Below are 27,833 nucleotides of genomic sequence, written 5' to 3'. Positions count from 1 at the left end.
GGAGGTATGAAAGTAAATCTTTTCATGAGATATATTTTTGTCATACTGTCCTGAAATTTTGTATGAATTAATCAAAACTTACTTCGTTTGAATTATTGTTTTGTTGACTTCTAAGTGACATGGTTAGCATGTGTCAAAGTCAGTGTGTCTAGCAGGCATATGATGTTCTGTCATGGCTGATAGGGTTGGGGACGGTTGCAACATGTTATAAATTGCATGTTTAATAAAAGTTTGTTGCATTGCAAATTGTTAAATTCTTCCTGTCTGACACTGAAATATGGAGAGATTGAATAGCATATGTAACGCCTGCACACTGAATCTATGTAGGCCTATGTTCTACACATGAACAAACAAAACTCAATAACTGTTATTTGATAAATATGACTAAATAAATAAATAATAGGCTGCAATAATATTATTGAAATAAATAATACTATAATATTATAGTAGGCCTAAAACAGTTAATATTTTCAGAATTCTTTGCTCATTGAGACAAAAAGCTTAAGTTAATTAATGAAATTTAAGGTATTTTTAACATGTTGCAACCGTCCCTGGGTTGTATTGCAACTGTCCCCTGGGTCGGGGTCAGTTGCAACATCTGACTTCTTCCATTCAAATAAATACTGTGAACGATATGTCATATATAATCATCTTTAAATGGTATGGGTAATTAGCAGACAGATGCAAGTTTAATATATACAAATTTGGTTGGTCTAGTCCAAATAGTCTCTGAGTAATTGAGAGAAATGCAAAAAGTGTTGCAACTGTCCCCGGTCTCCCCCATTTGATGCAAAGCTAATTCGCTAAATTAACGTTAAGTGGCTGGAACATTTATATTTTCGACTTGTGAACTAAATATAAACATAAATGATCAGAACTTACCTTTAAATTTGGTCTTCCAAGTTTGATATTTAAAATAAGCCCTGACATGCTGCAGTCGTGTAGCCTGCTTCCCGCCGCGGCTGAAGTGATTTCGACCAATCAGCGTCTTGTTGCTATGCCAAATACTCAACACAGCAACCAATCATGAATGAAACAGTAATTTGACCTATCACTGTACCCTTGATGTGAGAACAATTATGTACCTTAATTTCAATTGTACCTTAAAAGGTACCAAACAGTATTGTCAGAGCCAGAGGTCTTTCCTGTACCATTAAGATACTATTATTGAAAAGGTACAAAACTGTTCTTTGAGGAATATTATTTGTCGCTCTCGGTTGCTAGGGTGTTTTGCACGATTGCATACGAGCCAACAAACATTTCTGTACAATATTGTGGGTTGCTAGGCGATTGCTGGGGTGTTCTGTATGGTGTTACTAGGCGGTTGCTTGGGGGTTCTGGGTGGTTGCTATGGTGTTGCTAGGCGGTTGCTAAGGTGTTCTGGGTGTTTTCTAAGCAGTTGTTAAGGTATTCTGGGTGGTTGCTAGGGCATTGCTAGGGTGTTCTGGGTGGTTGCTAATGTATTTTAGGTGGTTTCAAGGCAGTTGCTAGGGTATTCTGGGTGGTTGCTATGGTGTTCTGGGTGGTTGCTAGGGTGTTGTGGGTGGTTGCTAGGCAGTTGCTACAGTGTTCTGGGTGGTTGCTAGGGTATTTTGGGTGGTTACTAGAGTAAAAAAACAAAACATTTTAGGCGTATAAATGGCACGAGAAATAAAATTCCTGGTATAGATACACACTTGAGATCGTGTTGTATGAGTGAAACAGTCAATCACTACAGTGTTCACATGCCAGCCTCTGATGACCCAGTTCTGCAGCATTAGGCTACTCACGCAGAGAGTGCATGATCACTCCAAACAAAGACCGGGGACGGTGAAACTTTTGCCAAAAAGGAAAACGCCGTTTGGGATCTTTAGGCACCTGTAGATTATTTTAAGGAGTTACTGAGATTATTTGTGCGGTATGTAATTAAACGAGTGTTCAGTGTATGACCCATTAAGATGCAGTGTGGCTCGGTTGGCGTGTGGCTCCGGCTCATTCTCCGCGCGCTCGACATGAAGAGATGCATCGGTGTGTCGCAGCTCTCCGCGTTCCTGCTCTACATTCCTCTTCTTCAGGTAACTGCGATGGCCCTTACAGTTATTCAAGTCAACTGACTTAAATTAATGTGACACTGGACCACAAAACCAGTCACAAGGGTCAATTGTTTGAAATTGTGATGTAGACATCATCTGAAAGCTTTCCAGTGATGTATGGTTTGTTACGACAATATTTGGCCGAGATACAACTATTGAAGATCTGGAATCTGAGGGTGCAAAAATTAATCTAAACATTGAGAAAATCGCCTTTAAAGTTGTCCATTTATGTAAATTTACTAAATATCTTCGTGGAACATGATCTTTACTTAATATCCTCATGATTCAGGGTCACATATGATCCTTTAACAGTTTAAGATGCTTCAAGTGTGTTCAATGCTTAATTTCTGCTAATAAATGTAACTGCTTTGGTTATATTTGTCAGTGATGGCTAATATCAAGTTATCATAATTTAAAGTTCTGCTATTCAGGAGATGAAAGATTTATGATAAATATTGTAAGGAATAATTCTGCTTCATGAGTTTATGTAAGTGAACCAGCCAAATAGCAATAACAGGAGGAGATCTCTGTGTTAAACTGGATGCTTCAAATCTGAATGTTTTACCAGTGATCATCATCAGTAGTGCTTCACTGCTTAATATTTCTAATCGGTCAACATTGCATTTCCTAAAGGGATCAGTTGACTAAACTAAAACAAACTGAGGAAACCTATTGCCTTAAAATTATTAAGTAAATAAACTTCATGCTTAATCGAAAAAATTAAGTAATGTGGAATTTTCAAGTTAATTATTAAAAAACTAGACTTCTTATTGTCAATTAAGCATTAAGCGTTTATTTACTTAATTTTAAGGCAACAGGTTTACAGAAAAAAAATGTAAGTGAGTGAACTGAACACTTTTTACATTATCTTAAAGCACTGGATTCTTTGGCAGTGCTCTCCATTAAACTATACACACAAATAATACAAAATAAATAAAGATATTTATTGGAATTGATGGTATCTGACGGATCTAGACTCTTCAAACCAGCTTGTATCCAGATTCCAGACGTTCGCTCCGGTCCGCTAATTTGCATATTTTCTGTGTTTGGGGTTTGTAGTCCATAATCTGCAGATGGATATCGTTATGTCATCATTTATGTTGCATCAAAAAATATGATGTTCTTACTCAGTGTTTCTGTCTTGTTTTCCAGCACAAATATCTAACATTCTTAAATCAAGATACATTTACTAGAGAAGCACAATGAAGATATGAAGTGTTTTCTGAGAAATTAAGTGAGTTTTGAGTTTAAAACAAGAACAAATATCTGCCAATGTGGTCAGAAAAATAAACCTGTTTTCACTTTGAATTAAATAATTAGTTTGACCCCATTGGAAGGTATTTTTCTTGTTTAAGTATTTTGATGATTTATTTCAGAAAACAAATGGGTAAATGTATCTAAATTTGAGTATTTTTAGAAATCTTTAATGCAAACCGAGACAAAAATAAGTTTGTCTTCTTTCTTCTGTTTGGCGATGTCATTTTGTAAAGAAAGACACACGCCTGCGCACACATACTGTATATTCAAACGGGCATATCTATAGACTAAACACGTGATACGCATGAGCACGCCGTCAGCGTTTTCAGATCCAGGTTTTTGAAGTTTACACAGAGATGATCACGTTTTTCAACATTTTCCAAAATGTTCTCGAGCTCCAAACACTGATGTGTGAATGAACGGCCAGAACACATTAAAAGTTTCTGTTTCCTGTTAGAACGGTGTCGTGTTAGCGGCCCCTAAGATAATAACTAATAGGGCCCTATCTTGCACTCAGCGCAATTGACTTTGTACAGCGACGCATGTATCATTCCTATTTTGCACCCGACGCACAACAGACTTTTCCCTCCACAGACGCACGTCGGTAAACTAGGGAATGAACTTGCTCTCCCGGGGGCGGTTGAGCGCAAAGAGGAGGCGTGCCAAACGTTCCCAGGTGCAGGTTTAGAAAACAATTCCGCCACTGACCAGGAAAACCCTAGTCTAAAGTCAGTGGCGCGTTGCGCATGATATTCATATGCTATTTTAAGGGCACACGCTTGGCCATAATCAATGTAGCGTATACACTTTGCTTCTCTCATCTACACAGATGCAGCAGTTCTCATTTGTAGAAAACCATACATTATTACAAGGAAAAATATTACCGCACGTGGGAAGTCATTGTTGTGTCCATGAAGATGTGAAAAAATAGGCATATATCTAGCTTACACATTTACCCAAATTATCATACGCCTGTTTAACCAAAGCTAATTTGGGTGTGTTTCTCCATACCCAACGTCACTTCTCTGTGTTTTACGGCCCTGACGAGAACGCCGGTCTCCTCGGCTGTGAACCGCTCCTGGCGTGCGTCTGGCAAATCCGCCGTTATAATAGTAAACCGCCATGGAACAAGCGCGCCTGCTCTTAAAGGGAATGTGAGATGACGCTCTGATTGGTTGATTTCACGTTACGCCCAAACCACACCTATGAGTAATGAAGCTACTTCAGACCAACCCATTTTAGATTTGCCGGTATATCCCGCCGGTATAATAGCAACAGCGCCCGAGACCCGCCCACAAAGTTACTTGCGTTTCACGCTTGATACTCACGTTTCAGATCGTTAAAATAGGGCCCACGATCTTTACAACGGAAGTGAATCAAACAAAACTAACTTTATCTGGACAATAACTTTATTCTAGATCTGCTGTAAAGCCGAAACAATCTCTGTTACTGTAATCTCCTATTATCACTGTAAAGCTGCTTTGAAACGGTCTATATAGTTAAAGCGCTGTATAAATGAAGGTGACTAGACTTGTTGGATGGAAAAGAGCTGCGTAAAGATTATCGATGATTATTTAATGGTGTGGGACAGCGTGAGTGAGTGATGAAAGCTTCATTACTGCACGTCTCCTGGCTAAAGTTAGTTTGCGCCCCTCTCGTCCCTCTCTCACTGAGATCTGAGACCCTCGTTCCCTAATTACCGTCCAGCTCGCCCTGACGCACATCCAGGGCCCTTCCGCCAGGTGCGGTCCAGCGCACAAACACAACGGGACGGTCTCATTCTGCGGGACGTGCCTCTCCCGGAGCACACAAACATAAAAATAAACCCTCTGTGCGGCGACAGACCCAGTTTTACGCTCTGAGTCAGAAACCTGTGATGAGAGAAGAATAAAGCATAGAGGTCACATGTCTTGGGAACTCATGGCATTTATGAATACAAACACTAGCTTTTCTTTTTCATTTAATGCCACGTTTATTTATTGCTGTGAATGATGACTGTGCATTTTTATTATTATATTTTTTTTTATTATAAAACCTTTTGAGCAGAATTCCTTGTATGAAATGTGCTAGTTTATAATAAGGCTTCATTTGTAAGTCACATTAGTTAACATGAACTAACAGTGAAAAATACTTTTACAATATTTTAAAATATTAGTGAATGATCATTTTTAGGGCTGGGTATCGTTTGAGTTTTAATGATTCCGATTTCGATTCTGCTTATCGATTCCTAATTTTGATTCCAATAAGGTAAAAAAAACTTGGATGTCATTCACATTATGGGCCCTATCTTGCACCCAGCGCAATTGACTTTGTACACAGACGCATGTATCATTCCTATTTTGCACCCGCGCAAAGCGCGCTTTTCCCTCCACAGAAGCACGTCGCTAAACTAGGGAATGAACTTGCGCTCCCGGGGGCGGTTCAGCGCAAAGAGGAGGCGTGTTCCGGCGCAAACGTTCCTTCATGCTATTTTGATGGTTTAGAAAACAATTGCGCCACTAACCAGGAAAAAATAGTTTAAAGTCAGTGGCACGTTGCGCATGTTATTCCTATGCTATTTTAAGGGCACACGCTTGGCCATAATCAATGTAGCGTGTGCACAACGGGCACTTTGATTCTCTCATCTACACAGAAGCAGCAGTTTTCATTTTTGCAAATCATACATTATTACGATAGATAGATAGATAGATAGATAGATAGATAGATAGATAGACAATTTATTATAAAAGCATACATCTAGCTTACACATTTACCCAAATTATCATACGCCTGTTTAACCGAAGTTAATTTGGGTGGGTTTCTCCATTTCAATGTAACTTCTCTCTTTTACGGCCGTGACGAGAGCGTTGCTCTCCTTGGCTGTGAACCGCTCCTGGCATGCGCCTGGCAAATCCGCCGTTACAATAGCAATCTGCTATGGAACAAGCGCTCCTGCTCTTAAAGGGAATGTGAGATGACGCTCTGATTGGTTTATTTCATGTTACGCCCAAACCACACCTATGAATAATGAAGCTACTTCAGCCCAACACATTTGCGCCTGGCGCAAGAGTCATTTATCCCGCCGGGAAAATAGCAACAGCGCCGAGACCCGCCCACAAAGTTACTTGCGCTTTGCGCTTGACACTTGCATTTCAGATCGTTAAAATAGGGCCCTTAGTGTTATTGCAAAAACTTTAATTGTATCTGAATATCATGAACAGAAATCAACCGGCTAAAGAACACTTACACAAGTTTGCCTGATTTTTATTAACTAACATTAACATACATTAATAATTTGTTGATAATAATTGTTGTTACAATGTTAATACTTGAATACTCATTTCTTATTGTTAATGTTAGTTAATGCATTAATCAACGTTAAGTGTCAGCACTTTATTTGTATTATTAATGACCTTTTTCTTTAACCAGGTTTCTACTATTCTGGCCAATTCCCACTCCAAAGGTAAAATAATTTTGCATTGTTATTTTACTATTATTTATATACTATAGTTTTTACACATTTGTATTAAATTTTAGGTGCTTTTATCATTTTTATAATTTAAAAAAAAATTGCTATTAAGCTTTAGTGTCAGTTTGAGTTTTTATTTTTCATTAATTCTAATTTAAGTTTACTTCAGTTAGTTTTTCATGTAATATTTGGTATTTTACTTCAGCTATTCTTAAGTGAACAGTTGTAGTGTTCAGTTGTAGTGTTCAGTTGTAGTGAGCAGTTGTAGTGTTCAGTTGTAGTGTTCAGTTGTAGTGTTCAGTTGTAGTGAGCAGTTGTAGTGAGCAGTTGTAGTGTTCAGTTGTAGTGTTCAGTTGTTGTAGTGTTCAGTTGTAGTGAGCAGTTGTAGTGTTCAGTTGTAGTGAGCAGTTGTAGTGTTCAGTTGTAGTGAGCAACTGTAGTGTTCAGTTGTAGTGAGCAGTTGTAGTGAGCAGTTGTAGTGAGCAGTTGTAGTGTTCAGTTGTAGTGAGCAGTTGTAGTGTTCAGTTGTAGTGAGCTGTTGTAGTGAGCAGTTGTTGTAGTGTTCAGTTGTAGTGAGCCGTTGTAGTGTTCAGTTGTAGTATTCAGTTGTAGTGAGCAACTGTAGTGTTCAGTTGTAGTGAGCAGTTGTTGTAGTGTTCAGTTGTAGTGAGCAGTTGTAGTGGGCAGTTGTAGTGAGCAGTTGTAGTGTTCAGTTGTAGTGAGCAGTTGTAGTGTTCAGTTGTTGTAGTGTTCAGTTGTAGTGAGCAGTTGTAGTGTTCAGTTGTAGTGAGCAGTTGTAGTGAGCAGTTGTTGTGTTCAGTTGTAGTGAGCAGTTGTAGTGAGCAGTTGTATTGAGCAGTTGTAGTGTTCAGTTGTAGTGTTCAGTTGTAGTGAGCAGTTGTAGTGAGCAGTTGTAGTGAGGAGTTGTAGTGTTCAGTTGTAGTGAGCAGTTGTAGTGAGCAACTGTAGTGTTCAGTTGTAGTGAGCAGTTGTAGTTGTAGTGAGCAGTTGTTGTAGTGAGCAGTTGTAGTGAGCAGTTGTAGTGAGCAGTTGTAGTGAGGAGTTGTAGTGTTCAGTTGTAGTGTTCAGTTGTAGTGAGCAGTTGTAGTGAGCAGTTGTATTAAGCAACTGTAGTGTTCAGTTGTAGTGAGCAGTTGTAGTGTTCAGTTGTAGTGAGCAGTTGTTGTAGTGTTCAGTTGTAGTGAGCAGTTGTTGTAGTGTTCAGTTGTAGTGAGCAGTTGTTGTGTTCAGTTGTAGTGAGCAGTTGTAGTGTTCAGTTGTAGTGAGCAGTTGTAGTGAGCAGTTGTTGTGTTCAGTTGTAGTGAGCAGTTGTAGTGAGCAACTGTAGTGTTCAGTTGTAGTGTTCAGTTGTAGTGAGCAGTTGTAGTGTTCAGTTGTAGTGAGGAGTTGTAGTGTTCAGTTGTAGTGAGCAGTTGTTGTGTTCAGTTGTAGTGAGCAGTTGTAGTGAGCAGTTGTAGTAAGCAACTGTAGTGTTCAGTTGTAGTGAGCAGTTGTAGTGAGCAACTGTAGTGTTCGATTGTAGTGAGCAGTTGTAGTGAGCAGTTGTAGTGTTCAGTTGTAGTGAGCAGTTGTAGTGTTCAGTTGTAGTGAGCAGTTGTAGTGTTCAGTTGTAGTGAGCAGTTGTTGTAGTGTTCAGTTGTAGTGACCAACTGTAGTGTTCAGTTGTAGCGAGCAGTTGTTGTAGTTTTCAGTTGTTGTGAGCAGTTGTAGTGTTCAGTTGTAGTGAGCAGTTGTAGTGAGCAGTTGTAGTGAGCAGTTGTAGTGTTCAGTTGTTGTAGTGTTCAGTTGTAGTGAGCAGTTGTAGTGTGCAGTTGTAGTGAGCAACTGTAGTGTTCAGTTGTAGCGAGCAGTTGTTGTAGTTTTCAGTTGTTGTGAGCAGTTGTAGTGTTCAGTTGTAGTGAGCAGTTGTAGTGAGCAGTTGTAGTGTTCAGTTGTTGTAGTGTTCAGTTGTAGTGAGCAGTTGTAGTGTGCAGTTGTAGTGTTCAGTTGTAGTGAGCAGTTGTTGTAGTGTTCAGTTGTAGTGAACAGTTGTAGTGTTCAGTTGTAGTGTTCAGTTGTAGTGAGCAGTTGTAGTGTTCAGTTGTAGTGAGCAGTTGTAGTGAGCAGTTGTAGTGTTCAGTTGTTGTAGTGAGCAGTTGTAGTTTTCAGTTGTAGTGAGCAGTTGCAGTGAGCAGTTGTAGTGTTCAGTTGTAGTGAGCAGTTGTAGTGAGCAGTTGTTGTAGTGTTCAGTTGTAGTGAGCAACTGTAGTGTTCAGTTGTAGTGAGCAGTTGTTGTAGTGTTCAGTTGTAGTGAGCAGTTGTAGTTGTAGTGAGCAGTTGTTGTAGTGAGCAGTTGTAGTGAGCAGTTGTAGTGAGCAGTTGTAGTGAGGAGTTGTAGTGTTCAGTTGTAGTGTTCAGTTGTAGTGAGCAGTTGTAGTGAGCAGTTGTATTAAGCAACTGTAGTGTTCAGTTGTAGTGAGCAGTTGTAGTGAGCAGTTGTAGTGTTCAGTTGTAGTGAGCAGTTGTTGTAGTGTTCAGTTGTAGTGAGCAGTTGTTGTAGTGTTCAGTTGTAGTGAGCAGTTGTTGTGTTCAGTTGTAGTGAGCAGTTGTAGTGTTCAGTTGTAGTGAGCAGTTGTAGTGAGCAGTTGTTGTGTTCAGTTGTAGTGAGCAGTTGTAGTGAGCAACTGTAGTGTTCAGTTGTAGTGTTCAGTTGTAGTGAGCAGTTGTAGTGTTCAGTTGTAGTGAGGAGTTGTAGTGTTCAGTTGTAGTGAGCAGTTGTTGTGTTCAGTTGTAGTGAGCAGTTGTAGTGAGCAGTTGTAGTAAGCAACTGTAGTGTTCAGTTGTAGTGAGCAGTTGTAGTGAGCAACTGTAGTGTTCAGTTGTTGTAGTGAGCAGTTGTAGTTTTCAGTTGTAGTGAGCAGTTGCAGTGAGCAGTTGTAGTGAGCAGTTGTAGTGTTCAGTTGTAGTGAGCAGTTGTAGTGTTCAGTTGTAGTGAGCAGTTGTAGTGTTCAGTTGTAGTGAGCAGTTGTTGTAGTGTTCAGTTGTAGTGAGCAACTGTAGTGTTCAGTTGTAGCGAGCAGTTGTTGTAGTTTTCAGTTGTTGTGAGCAGTTGTAGTGTTCAGTTGTAGTGAGCAGTTGTAGTGAGCAGTTGTAGTGAGCAGTTGTAGTGTTCAGTTGTTGTAGTGTTCAGTTGTAGTGAGCAGTTGTAGTGTGCAGTTGTAGTGAGCAACTGTAGTGTTCAGTTGTAGCGAGCAGTTGTTGTAGTTTTCAGTTGTTGTGAGCAGTTGTAGTGTTCAGTTGTAGTGAGCAGTTGTAGTGAGCAGTTGTAGTGTTCAGTTGTTGTAGTGTTCAGTTGTAGTGAGCAGTTGTAGTGTGCAGTTGTAGTGTTCAGTTGTAGTGAGCAGTTGTTGTAGTGTTCAGTTGTAGTGAACAGTTGTAGTGTTCAGTTGTAGTGTTCAGTTGTAGTGAGCAGTTGTAGTGTTCAGTTGTAGTGAGCAGTTGTAGTGAGCAGTTGTAGTGTTCAGTTGTTGTAGTGAGCAGTTGTAGTTTTCAGTTGTAGTGAGCAGTTGCAGTGAGCAGTTGTAGTGTTCAGTTGTAGTGAGCAGTTGTAGTGAGCAGTTGTTGTAGTGTTCAGTTGTAGTGAGCAACTGTAGTGTTCAGTTGTAGTGAGCAGTTGTTGTAGTGTTCAGTTGTAGTGAACAGTTGTAGTGTTCAGTTGTAGTGAGCAGTTGTAGTGTTCAGTTGTAGTGAGCAGTTGTAGTGAGCAGTTGTAGTGTTCAGTTGTTGTAGTGAGCAGTTGTAGTTTTCAGTTGTAGTATTCAGTTGTAGTGAGCAGTTGTAGTGTTCAGTTGTAGTGAGCAGTTATATTGAGCAGTTGTAGTGAGCAGTTGTAGTGTTCAGTTGTAGTGTTCAGTTGTAGTGAGCAGTTGTAGTGTGCAGTTGTTGTAGTGTTCAGTTGTAGTGAGCAACTGTAGTGTTCAATTGTAGTGAGCAGTTGTTGTGAGCAGTTGTTGTAGTGTTCAGTGAGTTCAGTGAGTTGTAGTGTTCAGTGAGCAGTTGTAGTGTTCAGTTGTAGTATTCAGTTGTAGTGAGCAGTTGTAGTGTTCAGTTGTAGTGAGCAGTTATATTGAGCAGTTGTAGTGAGCAGTTGTAGTGTTCAGTTGTAGTGTTCAGTTGTAGTGAGCAGTTGTAGTGTGCAGTTGTTGTAGTGTTCAGTTGTAGTGAGCAACTGTAGTGTTCAGTTGTAGTGAGCAGTTGTTGTAGTGATCAGTTGTAGTGGGCAGTTGTAGTGTTCAGTTGTAGTGAGCAACTGTAGTGTTCAGTTGTAGTGAGCAGCAGAGATGCTCACAAGTCTCTGAGCTAGAGTCCAAGTCAAGTCTCAAGTCTTTGAGCTAGAGTCCAAGTCAAGTCTCAAGTCTCTGAGCTAGAGTCCAAGTCAAGTCTCAAGTCTCTGAGCTAGAGTCCAAGTCAAGTCTCAAGTCTATTGTGGTTATAATAAGTGTTGCATCACGTACAGCGACCCATCCAGGCTACTTAGAACACTGCATAGCTATAAGGAATTCAAAGCATGTAATATGTTATTATGACTCCTTTATTTATTACAGTATCAGCTTTGATTTTGGTATATACTCAATGTAAACAGGCTATTGCAACATGACAAAAACACAAAGAATGCTTTACTTTTAAGTTAATATCTGTATTTTGCCTTGAACATACAGTACAGACCAAAAATTTAGTTCTGAAGAAAAAGGACTCCCTTGTCTGTCGCTGAATTATAATGAAAGGCCTTGGCTCCTATTGTGCTGGCTCTGTGGGGCTATAAGACCAAATATATAAAAATGTTATACCTTACACTTACAGTACTAACATTGACATATTCCTATTTAGTGCAAAACTGCAAAACATCACATTGTAGCTAAATGCAAAACACTATTGCAACGAACCAAATGATGTGAAATATACTATTATAAAAATATACTTTTATTGACCCCTTTCCGTGGATGAAAAACACTGAAAAAACACTGATTGATCGATATCATGTATGTGGAATATACATTTTGGTAAGTTGTACTGTGTCTTTCAACAGCGTCGTGTTTATTTACTATTAGCTAATAGAAAGGGTCGGTTCACGTGCCGTTAGGGATCTTGGATCTGTCACGTCACATTTACAAGCGCCAAAACGGTATTTATTGTTTGAATTTCGTAATAGAATTGACAGAATTTGAGAGCTGAGATTTTTTTTTTATATCATAAGTACCTGCTCTGTCTAGTCTGTCGGTCTCCGTGTCCTCTTTGCTTCGCGATTTTTCTGTGCGTGAGAAAATGGATGTGTGTCGTGTGAGAGCGTGTGAAAAGTGTCAATCGCGTGAGTCTCACGGTGAATGCGTGACAGTTGGCAGTTCTGTTGAACTTTTTAAACCCAAAGCTTACGATGAATGGCACAGCAGCCAGCGGCCGGTGCAGTCGAAATGTTTGTTGTCCTCTCATGTGTGGCCGCGCGCCGCAGTTACGTAGAAGGGTTATAGGTAACGGAGGGAGGGGAATAACAGCGAGCTCGTCAGACGTTTCCTAATAATAAACATTGTTCACGAGTCCCGCAGCTCGAGTCCGAGTCGAGTCTGAAGTCTTTCGAGGACGAGTCTCAAGTCGAGTCTGAAGTCACGCTGTGTGCGACTTAAGTCGCACTCGAGTCCGAGTCTCAAACTCGAGTCCCCATCTCTGGTGAGCAGTTGTTGTAGTGTTCAGTTGTAGTGAGCAGTTGTAGTGAGCAGTTGTAGTGAGCAGTTGTAGTGTTCAGTTGTAGTGTTCAGTTGTAGTGAGCAGTTGTTGTAGTGTTCAGTTGTAGTGAGCAGTTGTAGTGTTCAGTTGTAGTGTTCAGTTGTAGTGAGCATGTGTAGTGTTCAGTTGTAGTGAGCAGTTGTTGTAGTGTTCAGTTGTAGTGTTCAGTTGTAGTGAGCAGTTGTTGTAGTGTTCAGTTGTAGTGTTCAGTTGTAGTGAGCAGTTGTAGTGTTCAGTTGTAGTGAGCAGTTGTTGTAGTGTTCAGTTGTAGTGTTCAGTTGTAGTGAGCAGTTGTAGTGAGCAGTTGTAGTGTTCAGTTGTAGTGAGCAGTTGTAGTGAGCAGTTGTTGTAGTGTTCAGTTGTAGTGTTCAGTTGTAGTGAGCAGTTGTAGTGAGCAGTTGTAGTGAGCAGTTGTAGTGTTCAGTTGTAGTGAGCAGTTGTAGTGTTCAGTTGTAGTGAGCAGTTGTGGTGTTTAGTTGTAGTGAGGAGTTGTAGTGTTCAGTTGTAGTGAGCAGTTGTAGTGAGCAGTTTTAGTAAGCAACTGTAGTATTCAGTTGTAGTGTTCAGTTGTAGTGTTCAGTTGTAGTGAGCAGTTGTAGTGTTCATTTGTAGTGAGCAGTTGTAGTGTTCAGTTGTAGTGAGCAGTGTTTGTGTTCAGTTGTACTGAGCAGTTGTAGTGTTCAGTTGTGGTGAGCAGTTGTTGTGTTCAGTTGTAGTGAGCAGTTTTAGTGAGCAACTGTAGTGTTCAGTTGTAGTGAGCAGTTGTAGTGAGCAGTTGTAGTGTTCAGTTGTAGTGAGCAGTTGTTGTAGTGTTCAGTTGTAGTGAGCAGTTGTTGTAGTGTTCAGTTGTAGTGAGCAGTTGTAGTGTTCAGTTGTAGTGAGCAGTTGTAGTGAGCAGTTGTAGTGTTCAGTTGTAGTGAGCAGTTGTTGTGTTCAGTTGTAGTGAGCAGTTGTAGTGAGCAGTTGTAGTAAGCAACTGTAGTGTTCAGTTGTAGTGAGCAGTTGTAGTGAGCAACTGTAGTGTTCAGTTGTAGTGAGCAGTTGTAGTGTTCAGTTGTAGTGAGCAGTTGTAGTGTTCAGTTGTAGTGAGCAGTTGTTGTAGTGTTCAGTTGTAGTGAGCAACTGTAGTGTTCAGTTGTAGCGAGCAGTTGTTGTAGTTTTCAGTTGTTGTGAGCAGTTGTAGTGTTCAGTTGTAGTGAGCAGTTGTAGTGAGCAGTTGTAGTGTTCAGTTGTAGTGTTCAGTTGTTGTAGTGTTCAGTTGTAGTGAGCAGTTGTAGTGTGCAGTTGTAGTGAGCAACTGTAGTGTTCAGTTGTAGCGAGCAGTTGTTGTAGTTTTCAGTTGTTGTGAGCAGTTGTAGTGTTCAGTTGTAGTGAGAAGTTGTAGTGAGCAGTTGTAGTGTTCAGTTGTTGTAGTGTTCAGTTGTAGTGAGCAGTTGTAGTGTGCAGTTGTAGTGTTCAGTTGTAGTGAGCAGTTGTTGTAGTGTTCAGTTGTAGTGAACAGTTGTAGTGTTCAGTTGTAGTGAGCAGTTGTAGTGTTCAGTTGTAGTGAGCAGTTGTAGTGAGCAGTTGTAGTGTTCAGTTGTTGTAGTGAGCAGTTGTAGTTTTCAGTTGTAGTGAGCAGTTGCAGTGAGCAGTTGTAGTGTTCAGTTGTAGTGAGCAGTTGTAGTGAGCAGTTGTTGTAGTGTTCAGTTGTAGTGAGCAACTGTAGTGTTCAGTTGTAGTGAGCAGTTGTTGTAGTGTTCAGTGAGTGTTCAGTGAGTTCAGTGAGTTGTAGTGTTCAGTGAGCAGTTGTAGTGTTCAGTTGTAGTATTCAGTTGTAGTGAGCAGTTGTAGTGTTCAGTTGTAGTGAGCAGTTATATTGAGCAGTTGTAGTGAGCAGTTGTAGTGTTCAGTTGTAGTGTTCAGTTGTAGTGAGCAGTTGTAGTGAGCAGTTGTTGTAGTGTTCAGTTGTAGTGAGCAACTGTATTGTTCAGTTGTAGTGAGCAGTTGTTGTAGTGTTCAGTTGTAGTGGGCAGTTGTAGTGTTCAGTTGTAGTGAGCAACTGTAGTGTTCAGTTGTAGTGAGCAGTTGTTGTAGTGTTCAGTTGTAGTGAGCAGTTGTAGTGAGCAGTTGTAGTGAGCAGTTGTAGTGTTCAGTTGTAGTGTTTAGTTGTAGTGTTCAGTTGTAGTGAGTAAGTTGTAGTGAGCAGTTGTAGTGTTCAGTTGTAGTGAGCAGTTGTAGTGTTCAGTTGTAGTGAGCAGTTGTTGTAGTGTTCAGTTGTAGTGAGCAGTTGTAGTGAGCAGTTGTAGTGTTCAGTTGTAGTGAGCAGTTGTTGTGTTCAGTTGTAGTGAGCAGTTGTAGTGTTCAGTTGTAGTGAGCAACTGTAGTGTTCAGTTGTAGTGAGCAGTTGTAGTGAGCAGTTGTAGTGTTCAGTTGTAGTGTTCAGTTGTAGTGAGCAGTTGTATTGTTCAGTTGTAGTGTTCAGTTGTAGTGAGCAGTTGTTGTAGTGTTCAGTTGTAGTGAGCAGTTGTAGTGTTCAGTTGTAGTGTTCAGTTGTAGTGAGCATGTGTAGTGTTCAGTTGTAGTGAGCAGTTGTTGTAGTGTTCAGTTGTAGTGTTCAGTTGTAGTGAGCAGTTGTTGTAGTGTTCAGTTGTAGTGTTCAGTTGTAGTGAGCAGTTGTAGTGAGCAGTTGTAGTGTTCAGTTGTAGTGAGCAGTTGTAGTGAGCAGTTGTTGTAGTGTTCAGTTGTAGTGTTCAGTTGTAGTGAGCAGTTGTAGTGAGCAGTTGTAGTGTTCAGTTGTAGTGAGCAGTTGTAGTGTTCATTTGTAGTGAGCAGTTGTGGTGTTTAGTTGTAGTGAGCAGTTGTAGTGTTCAGTTGTAGTGAGCAGTTGTTGTAGTGTTCAGTTGTAGTGAGCAGTTGTAGTGAGCAGTTGTAGTGAGCAGTTGTTGTGTTCAGTTGTAGTGAGCAGTTGTAGTGTTCAGTTGTAGTGAGCAACTGTAGTGTTCAGTTGTAGTGAGCAGTTGTAATGAGCAGTTGTAGTGTTCAGTTGTAGTGTTCAGTTGTAGTGAGCAGTTGTAGTGTTCAGTTGTAGTGTTCAGTTGTAGTGAGCAGTTGTAGTGAGCAGTTGTAGTGTTCAGTTGTAGTGAGCAGTTGTAGTGTTCAGTTGTAGTGTTCAGTTGTAGTGAGCATGTGTAGTGTTCAGTTGTAGTGAGCAGTTGTTGTAGTGTTCAGTTGTAGTGTTCAGTTGTAGTGAGCAGTTGTTGTAGTGTTCAGTTGTAGTGTTCAGTTGTAGTGAGCAGTTGTAGTGTTCAGTTGTAGTGAGCAGTTGTTGTAGTGTTCAGTTGTAGTGTTCAGTTGTAGTGAGCAGTTGTAGTGAGCAGTTGTAGTGTTCAGTTGTAGTGAGCAGTTGTAGTGAGCAGTTGTTGTAGTGTTCAGTTGTAGTGTTCAGTTGTAGTGAGCAGTTGTAGTGAGCAGTTGTAGTGAGCAGTTGTAGTGTTCAGTTGTAGTGAGCAGTTGTAGTGTTCAGTTGTAGTGAGCAGTTGTGGTGTTTAGTTGTAGTGAGGAGTTGTAGTGTTCAGTTGTAGTGAGCAGTTGTTGTGTTCAGTTGTAGTGAGCAGTTGTAGTGAGCAGTTTTAGTAAGCAACTGTAGTATTCAGTTGTAGTGTTCAGTTGTAGTTTTCAGTTGTAGTGAGCAGTTGTAGTGTTCATTTGTAGTGAGCAGTTGTAGTGTTCAGTTGTAGTGAGCAGTGTTTGTGTTCAGTTGTACTGAGCAGTTGTAGTGTTCAGTTGTAGTGAGCAGTTGTTGTGTTCAGTTGTAGTGAGCAGTTTTAGTGAGCAACTGTAGTGTTCAGTTTTAGTGAGCAGTTGTAGTGTTCAGTTGTAGTGAGCAACTGTAGTGTTCAGTTGTAGTGAGTAGTTGTAGTGTTCAGTTGTAGTGAGCAGTTGTAGTGTTCAGTTGTAGTGAGCAGTTGTAGTGTTCAGTTGTAGTGTTCAGTTGTAGTGTTCAGTTGTAGTGAGCAGTTGTAGTGAGCAGTTGTAGTGTTCAGTTGTAGTGTTCAGTTGTAGTGAGCAGTTGTAGTGAGCAACTGTAGTGTTCAGTTGTAGTGTTCAGTTGTAGTGTTCAGTTGTAGTGAGCAGTTGTAATGAGCAGTTGTAGTGAGCAGAACTGAGCAGTTGTTGTAGTGAGCAGTTGTAGTGTTCAGTTGTTGTTGTAGTGAGCAGTTGTAGTGTCCAGTTGTAGTGAGCAGTTGTTGTAGTGTTCAGTTGTAGTGAGCAGTTGTTGTAGTGTTCAGTTGTAGTGAGCAGTTGTAGTGTTCAGTTGTAGTGAGCAGTTGTAGTGTTCATTTGTAGTGAGCAGTTGTAGTGTTCAGTTGTAGTGAGGAGTTGTAGTGTTCAGTTGTAGTGAGCAGTTGTAGTGAGCAGTTGTTGTGTTCAGTTGTAGTGAGCAGTTGTTGTGTTCAGTTGTAGTGTTCAGTTGTTGTGTTCAGTTGTAGTGAGCAGTTGTAGTGAGCAGAACTGAGCAGTTGTTGTAGTGAGCAGTTGTAGTGAGCAGTTGTAGTGTTCAGTTGATGTAGTGTTCAGTTGTAGTGAGCAGTTGTAGTGTTCAGTTGTAGTGAGCAGTTGTTGTAGTGTTCAGTTGTAGTGAGCAGTTGTAGTGTTCAGTTGTAGTGAGCAGTTGTAGTGAGCAGTTGTAGTGTTCATTTGTAGTGAGCAGTTGTAGTGCTCATTTGTAGTGAGGAGTTGTAGTGTTCAGTTGTAGTGAGCAGTTGTTGTGTTCAGTTGTAGTGAGCAGTTGTAGTGTTCAGTTGTAGTGAGCAGTTGTAGTGAGCAGTTGTTGTGTTCAGTTGTAGTGAGCAGTTGTAGTGAGCAGTAGGGATGGGTATCGTTAAGGTTTTAACGGTATTACTACTCTTACCGATGCTCCTTATCGATCCGGTACTTTAACGGTATTCTTATCGGTTCTTTTCGTTATTTAAAAAAAAAGGGGAAAAATTATTTAGAACATAATTAATATTGCTTTATATTCTGAAATGTTAAATATATATAAAAGCAATGCTTTAACAAAACAAATAAAACATGTATGTTATGTAGAAGGGTGCAGGGTTTTGTGTTTTATATACAGAAGAAATAGGGCACCAAAAACAAAGTACAAACACATGGTCAAAAAAAAATAAAAAAAAGTATACAATAAAACAAATATACAAATTATATACCCAGTGCTTTAATTTCAGTAATGTCTACTGAGATTACTGTTCAGGAGTAATATGGGCTAAAAAGACATCTAATAAAGTCAGATGTAAAATAACACTGCATAGTTTATCATAGATAGATTAAAGCTTATAAAAGCCAAAATTATTCATTCAAGAGCAGCGCTGATTTTCTCTTTGCCTTTTGTTGTTTGATTCACATTAATTGAGCAATCGTCAGCAGGTTTATTAGACTGCTGCCTCTTTAAGACCAAATGCAGATCTAATCATTATTACGCATCATATTTTCTCAAAACTATTTACGCCCATTTAAGACATAAACTGTAGTTAAGTGAATAAACTGTTTACGTGAATCTCCAAGAAGGCCATTTTGACATATTTGTGTGTAAATTTGATCGTTTAGATGCGCACACGAAGCCCAAAATATACGTTGCTGCTTGTCTCGTTGCGTTGTGTTTCGGAGCGCGCGCCGCCTTTGGAACAGCGTCTATTGCGTCAATTTTGGTACTAGCCTTTTATTATCAAACGTGTCCCGCAGTTTAGCATCAGTATAGACTATATTTTACAACAATCACGATCGTGCAGATTCTGACGTTACGTTTGGGTTTTAGGGAGAAATGACAGCGCACCGCTGTGAAGGGAAGGAAGTGCGCTGGAGAGAATGTGGCTTTAGTTTTTAATGGTTTTACCTCAAATATTATCTTTTTTTATAATCATTGGAAGCCAAAATCTAAATCTAAAATAAAATTAGTTTAATATCAAACATCTAAAGTGTAACCGTTTGAATGTTTAGTTCTGTCCTCATCGTCACTCATTAAGCAGGGCTGTTGTGTTGCGCGAGCCGTGGCTCCGTGTGAAAGATCGCTCTCTCTCTCACACACTCTCTCTCTTTAGCAAAAATGCATCACAGACAATAATGGTTCAATATTATTATATATAGAAGTGGCTGGCGAGATTAAATTAGCAAGATAATAATTTCTTAATAGCAATAATAAATGGCACGTGTACTTTCTTAATTTCTCCAGTACCGACAGCAGAACCGATAATGTCCGAGCTTATCAATCCAGCGGTCTTTCACAATTCAGCACCGGGGCTCGTTTAATACCGGGTTTCGGTACCCATCCCTAGTGAGCAGTTGTAGTGTTCATTTGTAGTGAGCAGTTGTAGTGTTCAGTTGTAGTGAGCAGTTGTTGTGTTCAGTTGTACTGAGCAGTTGTAGTGTTCAGTTGTAGTGAGCAGTTGTTGTGTTCAGTTGTAGTGAGCAGTTGTAGTGAGCAACTGTAGTGTTCAGTTTTAGTGAGCAGTTGTAGTGTTCAGTTGTAGTGAGCAACTGTAGTGTTCAGTTTTAGTGAGCAGTTGTAGTGTTCAGTTGTAGTGAGCAACTGTAGTGTTCAGTTGTAGTGAGCAGTTGTAGTGTTCAGTTGTAGTGAGCAGTAGTAGTGTTCAGTTGTAGTGAGGAGTTGTAGTGTTCAGTTGTAGTGAGCAGTTGTAGTGAGCAGTTGTAGTGTTCAGTTGTAGTGTTCAATTGTAGTGTTCAGTTGTAGTGAGCAGTTGTAGTGAGCAACTGTAGTGTTCAGTTGTAGTGTTCAGTTGTAGTGAGCAGTTGTAGTGAGCAGTTGTAGTGAGCAGAACTGAGCAGTTGTTGTAGTGAGCAGTTGTAGTGTTCAGTTGTTGTAGTGAGCAGTTGTAGTGTTCAGTTGTAGTGTCCAGTTGTAGTGAGCAGTTGTTGTAGTGTTCAGTTGTAGTGAGCAGTTGTTGTAGTGTTCAGTTGTAGTGAGCAGTTGTAGTGTTCAGTTGTAGTGAGCAGTTGTAGTGTTCATTTGTAGTGAGCAGTTGTAGTGTTCAGTTGTAGTGAGGAGTTGTAGTGTTCAGTTGTAGTGAGCAGTTGTTGTGTTCAGTTGTAGTGAGCAGTTGAAGTGTTCAGTTGTAGTGAGCAGTTGTAGTGAGCAGTTGTTGTGTTCAGTTGTAGTGAGCAGTTGTTGTGTTCAGTTGTAGTGTTCAGTTGTTGTGTTCAGTTGTAGTGAGCAGTTGTAGTGAGCAGTTGTAGTGAGCAGTTGTAGTGAGCAGAACTGAGCAGTTGTTGTAGTGAGCAGTTGTAGTGAGCAGTTGTAGTGTTCAGTTGTTGTAGTGTTCAGTTGTAGTGAGCAGTTGTAGTGTTCAGTTGTAGTGAGCAGTTGTTGTAGTGTTCAGTTGTAGTGAGCAGTTGTAGTGTTCAGTTGTAGTGAGCAGTTGTTGTAGTGTTCAGTTGTAGTGAGCAGTTGTTGTGTTCAGTTGTAGTGAGCAGTTGTAGTGAGCAGTTGTAGTGAGCAGTTGTAGTGAGCAGAACTGAGCAGTTGTTGTAGTGAGCAGTTGTAGTGAGCAGTTGTAGTGTTCAGTTGTTGTAGTGTTCAGTTGTAGTGAGCAGTTGTTGTAGTGTTCAGTTGTAGTGAGCAGTTGTAGTGTTCAGTTGTAGTGAGCAGTTGTAGTGTTCATTTGTAGTGAGCAGTTGTAGTGTTCATTTGTAGTGAGGAGTTGTAGTGTTCAGTTGTAGTGAGCAGTTGTTGTGTTCAGTTGTAGTGAGCAGTTGTAGTGTTCAGTTGTAGTGAGCAGTTGTAGTGAGCAGTTGTTGTGTTCAGTTGTAGTGAGCAGTTGTTGTGTTCAGTTGTAGTGAGCAGTTGTTGTGTTCAGTTGTAGTGAGCAGTTGTTGTGTTCAGTTGTAGTGAGCAGTTGTAGTGAGCAGGTGTAGTGAGCAGTTGTAGTGAGCAGTTGTAGTGAGCAGTTGTAGTGAGCAGAACTGAGCAGTTGTTGTAGTGAGCAGTTGTAGTGTTCAGTTGTTGTAGTGAGCAGTTGTAGTGAGCAGTTGTAGTGTTCAGTTGTAGTGTCCAGTTGTAGTGAGCAGTTGTTGTAGTGTTCAGTTGTAGTGAGCAGTTGTAGTGTTCAGTTGTAGTGAGCAGTTGTAGTGTTCATTTGTAGTGAGCAGTTGTAGTGTTCAGTTGTAGTGAGGAGTTGTAGTGTTCAGTTGTAGTGAGCAGTTGTTGTGTTCAGTTATAGTGAGCAGTTGTAGTGTTCAGTTGTAGTGAGCAGTTGTAGTGAGCAGTTGTTGTGTTCAGTTGTAGTGAGCAGTTGTTGTGTTCAGTTGTAGTGTTCAGTTGTTGTGTTCAGTTGTAGTGAGCAGTTGTAGTGAGCAGTTGTAGTGAGCAGAACTGAGCAGTTGTTGTAGTGAGCAGTTGTAGTGAGCAGTTGTAGTGTTCAGTTGTTGTAGTGTTCAGTTGTAGTGAGCAGTTGTTGTAGTGTTCAGTTGTAGTGAGCAGTTGTTGTAGTGTTCAGTTGTAGTGAGCAGTTGTTGTGTTCAGTTGTAGTGTTCAGTTGTTGTGTTCAGTTGTAGTGAGCAGTTGTAGTGAGCAGTTGTAGTGAGCAGAACTGAGCAGTTGTTGTAGTGAGCAGTTGTAGTGAGCAGTTGTAGTGTTCAGTTGTTGTAGTGTTCAGTTGTAGTGAGCAGTTGTTGTAGTGTTCAGTTGTAGTGAGCAGTTGTTGTAGTGTTCAGTTGTAGTGAGCAGTTGTTGTGTTCAGTTGTAGTGTTCAGTTGTTGTGTTCAGTTGTAGTGAGCAGTTGTAGTGAGCAGTTGTAGTGAGCAGAACTGAGCAGTTGTTGTAGTGAGCAGTTGTAGTGAGCAGTTGTAGTGTTCAGTTGTTGTAGTGTTCAGTTGTAGTGAGCAGTTGTTGTAGTGTTCAGTTGTAGTGAGCAGTTGTAGTGTTCAGTTTTAGTGAGCAGTTGTAGTGTTCATTTGTAGTGAGCAGTTGTAGTGTTCATTTGTAGTGAGGAGTTGTAGTGTTCAGTTGTAGTGAGCAGTTGTTGTGTTCAGTTGTAGTGAGCAGTTGTAGTGTTCAGTTGTAGTGAGCAGTTGTAGTGAGCAGTTGTTGTGTTCAGTTGTAGTGAGCAGTTGTTGTGTTCAGTTGTAGTGAGCAGTTGTTGTGTTCAGTTGTAGTGAGCAGTTGTTGTGTTCAGTTGTAGTGAGCAGTTGTAGTGAGCAGGTGTAGTGTTCAGTTGTAGTGAGTAGTTGTAGTGTTCAGTTGTAGTGAGCAGTTGTTGTGTTCAGTTGTAGTGAGCAGTTGTTGTGTTCAGTTGTAGTGAGCAGTTGTAGTGTTCAGTTGTAGTGAGCAGTTGTAGTGAGCAACTGTAGTGTTCAGTTGTAGTGAGCAGTTGTAGTTGTAGTGAGCAGTTGTTGTAGTGAGCAGTTGTAGTGAGCAGTTGTAGTTGTAGTGAGCAGTTGTTGTAGTGAGCAGTTGTAGTGAGCAGTTATAGTGAGCAGTTGTTGGTGTGAGCAGTTGTAGTGAGCAGTTGCAGTGAACAGTTGCAGTGAGTGGTGATGTTTGTGTTGCAGTGATGCTGTTCCCGGAGGCCTGGAGCCGCAGTCTGTGTCACTCCACGGAGAGGATGGTGGAGGTGGATCAGGAGTATCCCGGAGGCGTGGAGCACATGTACAGTCCCAGCTGCGTCCCATTGCTGCGCTGCTCCGGCTGCTGCAACGACGAGAAGCTGGCCTGCTTCCCCATCCGCACGCGCAACCTCACCATCCAGGCAAGACCTCCCAGCAAGCAAAAGCCGTCATTTCTCCATCTAGATTAACTATAGACCTGATATAGTCCCGCTATGAGTAGGTTAACTATAGACCTTATATAGTCCTGCTATGAGTAGGTTAACTATAGACCCGATATAGTCCGGCTATGAGTTGGTTAACTATAGACCCGATATAGACCCGCTATGAGTAGGTTAACTATAGACCCGATATAGACCCGCTATGAGTAGGTTAACTATAGACCCGATATAGTCCGGCTATGAGTAGGTTAACTATAGACCCGATATAGACCCGCTATGAGTAGGTTAACTATAGACCCGATATAGACCCGCTATGAGTAGGTTAACTATAGACCTGATATAGTCCGGCTATGAGTAGGTTAACTATAGACCCGATATAGACCCGCTATGAGTAGGTTAACTATAGACCCGATATAGACCCGCTATGAGTAGGTTAACTATAGACCCGATATAGTCCGGCTATGAGTAGGTTAACTATAGACCCGATATAGACCCGCTATGAGTAGGTTAACTATAGACCCGATATAGACCCGCTATGAGTAGGTTAACTATAGACCCGATATAGTCCGGCTATGAGTAGGTTAACTATAGACCCGATATAGACCCGCTATGAGTAGGTTAACTATAGACCCGATATAGTCCGGCTATGAGTAGGTTAACTATAGACCCGATATAGACCCGCTATGAGTAGGTTAACTATAGACCCGATATAGACCCGCTATGAGTAGGTTAACTATAGACCCGATATAGTCCGGCTATGAGTAGGTTAACTATTGACCCTATATAGACCCGCTATGAGTAGGTTAACTATAGACCCGATATAGTCCGGCTATGAGTAGGTTAACTGTAGACCCGATATAGTCCAGCTATGAGTAGGTTAACTATAGACCCGATATAGTCCAGCTATGAGTAGGTTAACTATAGACCCGATATAGACCCGATATAGTCCAGCTATGAGTAGGTTAACTATAGACCCGATATAGTCCAGCTATGAGTAGGTTAACTATAGACCAGATATAGTCCGGCTATGAGTAGGTTAACTATAGACCCGATATAGACCCGCTATGAGTAGGTTAACTATAGACCAGATATAGTCCGGCTATGAGTAGGTTAACTATATACCCGATAAAGTCCAGCTATGAGTAGGTTAACTATAGACCCGATATAGTCCAGCTATGAGTAGGTTAACTATAGACCCGATATAGTCCGGCTATGAGTAGGTTAACTATAGACCCGATATAGTCCAGCTATGAGTAGGTTAACTGTAGACCCGATATAGTCCGGCTATGAGTAGGTTAACTATAGACCCGATATAGTCCAGCTATGAGTAGGTTAACTGTAGACCCGATATAGTCCGGCTATGAGTAGGTTAACTATAGACCCGCTATGAGTAGGTTAACTATTGACCCGATATAGTCCGGCTATGAGTAGGTTAACTATAGACCCGATATAGTCCAGCTATAAGTAGGTTAACTATAGACCCGATATAGACCCGCTATGAGTAGGTTAACTATAGACCCGATATAGTCCGGCTATGAGTAGGTTAACTATAGACCCGATATAGACCCGCTATGAGTAGGTTAACTATAGACCCGATATAGACCCGCTATGAGTAGGTTAACTATAGACCCGATATAGTCCGGCTATGAGTAGGTTAACTATAGACCCGATATAGACCCGCTATGAGTAGGTAAACAATAGACCCGATATAGTCCGGCTATGAGTAGGTTAACTATAGACCCGATATAGACCCGCTATGAGTAGGTTAACTATTGACCCTATATAGACCCGCTATGAGTAGGTTAACTATAGACCCGATATAGTCCGGCTATGAGTAGGTTAACTGTAGACCCGATATAGTCCAGCTATGAGTGGGGTTAACTATAGACCCGATATAGTCCAGCTATGAGTAGGTTAACTATAGACCCGATATAGACCCGATATAGTCCAGCTATGAGTAGGTTAACTATAGACCCGATATAGTCCAGCTATGAGTAGGTTAACTATAGACCAGATATAGTCCGGCTATGAGTAGGTTAACTATAGACCCGATATAGACCCGCTATGAGTAGGTTAACTATAGACCAGATATAGTCCGGCTATGAGTAGGTTAACTATATACCCGATATAGTCCAGCTATGAGTAGGTTAACTATAGACCCGATATAGTCCAGCTATGAGTAGGTTAACTATAGACCCGATATAGACCCGCTATGAGTAGGTTAACTATAGACCAGATATAGTCCGGCTATGAGTAGGTTAACTATAGACCCGATATAGTCCAGCTATGAGTAGGTTAACTGTAGACCCGATATAGTCCGGCTATGAGTAGGTTAACTGTAGACCCGATATAGTCCGGCTATGAGTAGGTTAACTATAGACCCGATATAGACCCGCTGTGAGTAGGTTAACTATAGACCCGATATAGACCCGCTATGAGTAGGTTAACTATAGACCCGATATAGACCCGCTATGAGTAGGTTAACTATAGACCTGATATAGACCCGCTATGAGTAGTTTAACTATAGACCCGATATAGTCCGGCTATGAGTAGGTTAACTATAGACCCGATATAGTCCGGCTATGAGTAGGTTAACTTTTCCACACAGTGACCAAAACACATCACAAAAATCCCTTCCACTGTAGATCTGATACATCATGCAGTGGGCTTGATGTGTACAGACACATTTGATTTAATTTAGTGACTTTTATTACTAAAGTTCTTTGTCGACCGAACCCCTACTCGACGTCACCCATAGTCAATCATTTGATCCCTTAAAACTCATGTTTGATCACTAAAATTACATATTTAAAAGTTTTTTTCCTCAAAAAACAATGTCTTCATGCCTTAAAATATCTTGAATGTAACTCGACACCCTTGCCTCATTTAGTATGCGTGGTTCTATGAATATGCAAATGAGCCCCGCCTCCACTCACTCACTCAGCTCAGAGATCCACTGGTTGATGATCACACGTTGATCTGATTGGTTACAAGGTAGTTTGTGACGTCAGAAACACCAGCGATTTCAAAGCGTGTGTTTGAGACTGTCTTTGGTTCACTGCAGTTTTGAGGAAATACTCAGCAATGCTGTCAACTTATGAACTTACACAAAGCTTATCCAGCTGTTTTTCACTCAAGAGTCGGCGCCGCTATTGTTGAAATATAGTGTGTTAGTTTTCCGGTTAGCTGCTTCCGCTAATCGTAGTTGTATTGTGAACCCGTAGTTTTGACTGGCTAGCTAACTTTTCATATGGACTGCAGACACACTGGCGTGGGTGTGATGTAATATTAAATATAACAGCTGGTTCAAGTGGAAAATAACTATTACTTTATGTTTGAAAGTTAAATCTCCTGCGTGTGTGTGTGTGTGTGTGTGTGTGTGTGTGTGTGTGTGTGTGTGTGTGTGTGTGTGTGTGTGTGTGTGTGTGTGTGTGTGTGTGTGTGTCTCTCTGTGTGTGTGTGTGTGTGTGTGTGTGTGTGTGTGTGTGTGTGTGTGTGTGTGTGTGTGTCTGTCTGTCTGTCTGTCTCTCTCTCTCTCTCTGTGTGTGTGTGTGTGTGTGTGTCTCTCTCTCTGTGTGTGTGTGTGTGTGTGTGTGTGTGTGTGTGTGTGTGTGTGTGTGTGTGTGTGTGTGTGTGTGTGTGTGTGTGTGTGTCTCTCTCTCTCTCTCTCTGTGTGTGTGTCTCTCTCTCTGTGTGTGTGTGTGTGTGTTCTCCATCAGCTGCTGAGGATCACTCCAGCGGAGAGGAGCAGAGATTATGTGCTTCTGTCCTTCCAGGAACACCAGAGCTGTGAGTGCAGGTATGATCCGTTCATCCGCCGCTTCACTCCTCTGGCTCTTCATCTATTCCTCTAACTTACTCTTTGTCATTCAGGCCCAGGCGACACCACTTGAGGAATCAACAGTGAGTATTAATTCCTTGATTTATTTTCTTGCATCTAAATGACACAGAAAAACAGCTCTGAGAATGTTGTTCCACAGCAAACGGAGACGGAAGGGAAAGAGCAGGAGGAGACGGAGAGGGAGAAAACTCCGGGACTGAGACGCCGCCGGTGTCAGGTGACTCTCTCACCGTCATCTACGTCTACATTCATCCAGATACATGTTATTGAGCTGAGTATCTCCTCATCCACTGATGGTCCAGGTCTCTCTCACTGGTATATGTTTGGTCTAAAACACTAAAACTGCTCATGTTTCACCGCAGGAAATGTGAGTGTGTTTTCTGTCATGTGTGCAGGACTGCGATATGAAGAGTGTGTGAGGGAACATATCTTTAGCATCAGTGTGAGAGAGTACAGCACACAACAAGCACAATACCACTATAAATTATAGATGGGTACAATATGCGTCACATGACTAAACGTACGTCATCGTTTTTAAACTCCTCAGTTTTGACGGTCCACACTACAACACGAAAACAGCGTTTTCAAACGTATCCACTTTGGAGAGCGTTTAGTAAAAAGCTTAGTTACGCCGTCTCAGTGTGGACTGAAGACTAAACAGAGAGAAAGATGTGGACATGGTAAAGTCAGTCTTCTCCTCTGTTGTGTCCTATATCCGAGTGAAACGCTTCAGGAACAAGAACACATGTGGGCGGGGCTTGATTGTGTCCGTGGGGAATAGATTGGATGATTGGATGGTTGTGGTTTGCTATTGGCTGATCTCATGTGAGTGACAGGTTGCCCCTCCCACATAATCAGAGAAGAGAAGAGATGCTAAAGAGGAACTGATTCTCATTCAAGATTATTAACACAATAATGATGTGCACAAATTTGGTTTATTTTATGTTTTAAATGATCCATTTACGGTGTGTATCTGCTGCAGGTGTGACGATCGCTGTGGCAAATAGGCACCTTCATCATCATCATCATCATCATCACACAAGCACTTCTGGACATTATGTGGACACTGTGTGTGGTTAACGATCAAGAATCGTTTTTGTTTATATTGCAATGACTATAATGACATCAGTTGATCTGACACATTAAATCTATTTATAGGCATGTTTGGATTGTCATTAAGAAATGTGTGTTACAATAAACATAATCTGCCTAACTGAAGGAGATGATCAGGCTTTATCAGGGAATAGACACTTGAGCAAATGTCAAATACTGTACTTTGGTGTTGCTCACGAGTTCAACGGTCTGGATTCTTTATAAGAAAATTGTAAAAAAAAAAATATATATTTAAAAAAGCACTTGAGTTAGTAAATACAGTACATGTACATGTCCCCATCAAATGTGTCTTAATATATTTTATAAAGCTATAAACTCACAATATTTAAAGGAATATATCTGATTTGTTTTGTCAGAATGCTGTGAGATTATTCCTCATGTCTGTTTGTCTCCGGCTGCTGGAAAACATGCTTTTGTAAATCAGAATTATGACAGAAATGTTTAATTACGACATACTAATTCATATTAATGAGATGAAAAATTTAAATTGACATACTAAGTAATATTTATGAGATTAAAATGCTTAATTATGACATAAAAAGTCACATTTATGACTCGAGTCC

General features: G+C 40.9%; 1 protein-coding gene and 1 long non-coding RNA gene across 2 annotated transcripts; both read left to right on the top strand.

Moving 5' to 3' along the window:
* Positions 1-1,846: 1,846 nt before the first annotated feature.
* Positions 1,847-22,346, top strand: pgfa (placental growth factor a; the record flags this gene model as incomplete). Its single annotated transcript, XM_082147725.1, has 3 exons — positions 1,847-2,054; positions 6,738-6,771; positions 22,102-22,346. Exons 1-3 carry the CDS (start codon positions 1,938-1,940, stop codon positions 22,344-22,346), a joined length of 396 nt encoding a protein of 131 aa, XP_082003851.1. The 5' UTR covers positions 1,847-1,937.
* A 3,328-nt stretch (positions 22,347-25,674) lies between these two features.
* LOC309481895 lies at positions 25,675-26,705 on the top strand. The gene is made up of 3 exons (XR_014200139.1): positions 25,675-26,115; positions 26,190-26,219; positions 26,297-26,705. It is a non-coding gene; the product is annotated as an uncharacterized lncRNA (long non-coding RNA).
* Positions 26,706-27,833: the final 1,128 nt, after the last annotated feature.

This window comes from Leuciscus leuciscus (genome assembly GCF_965113295.1).
Source record: "Leuciscus leuciscus genome assembly, chromosome: 19".
Taxonomy (NCBI): Eukaryota; Metazoa; Chordata; class Actinopteri; order Cypriniformes; family Leuciscidae; genus Leuciscus; species Leuciscus leuciscus.
This window is presented reverse-complemented; position numbering and strand designations above follow the sequence as displayed.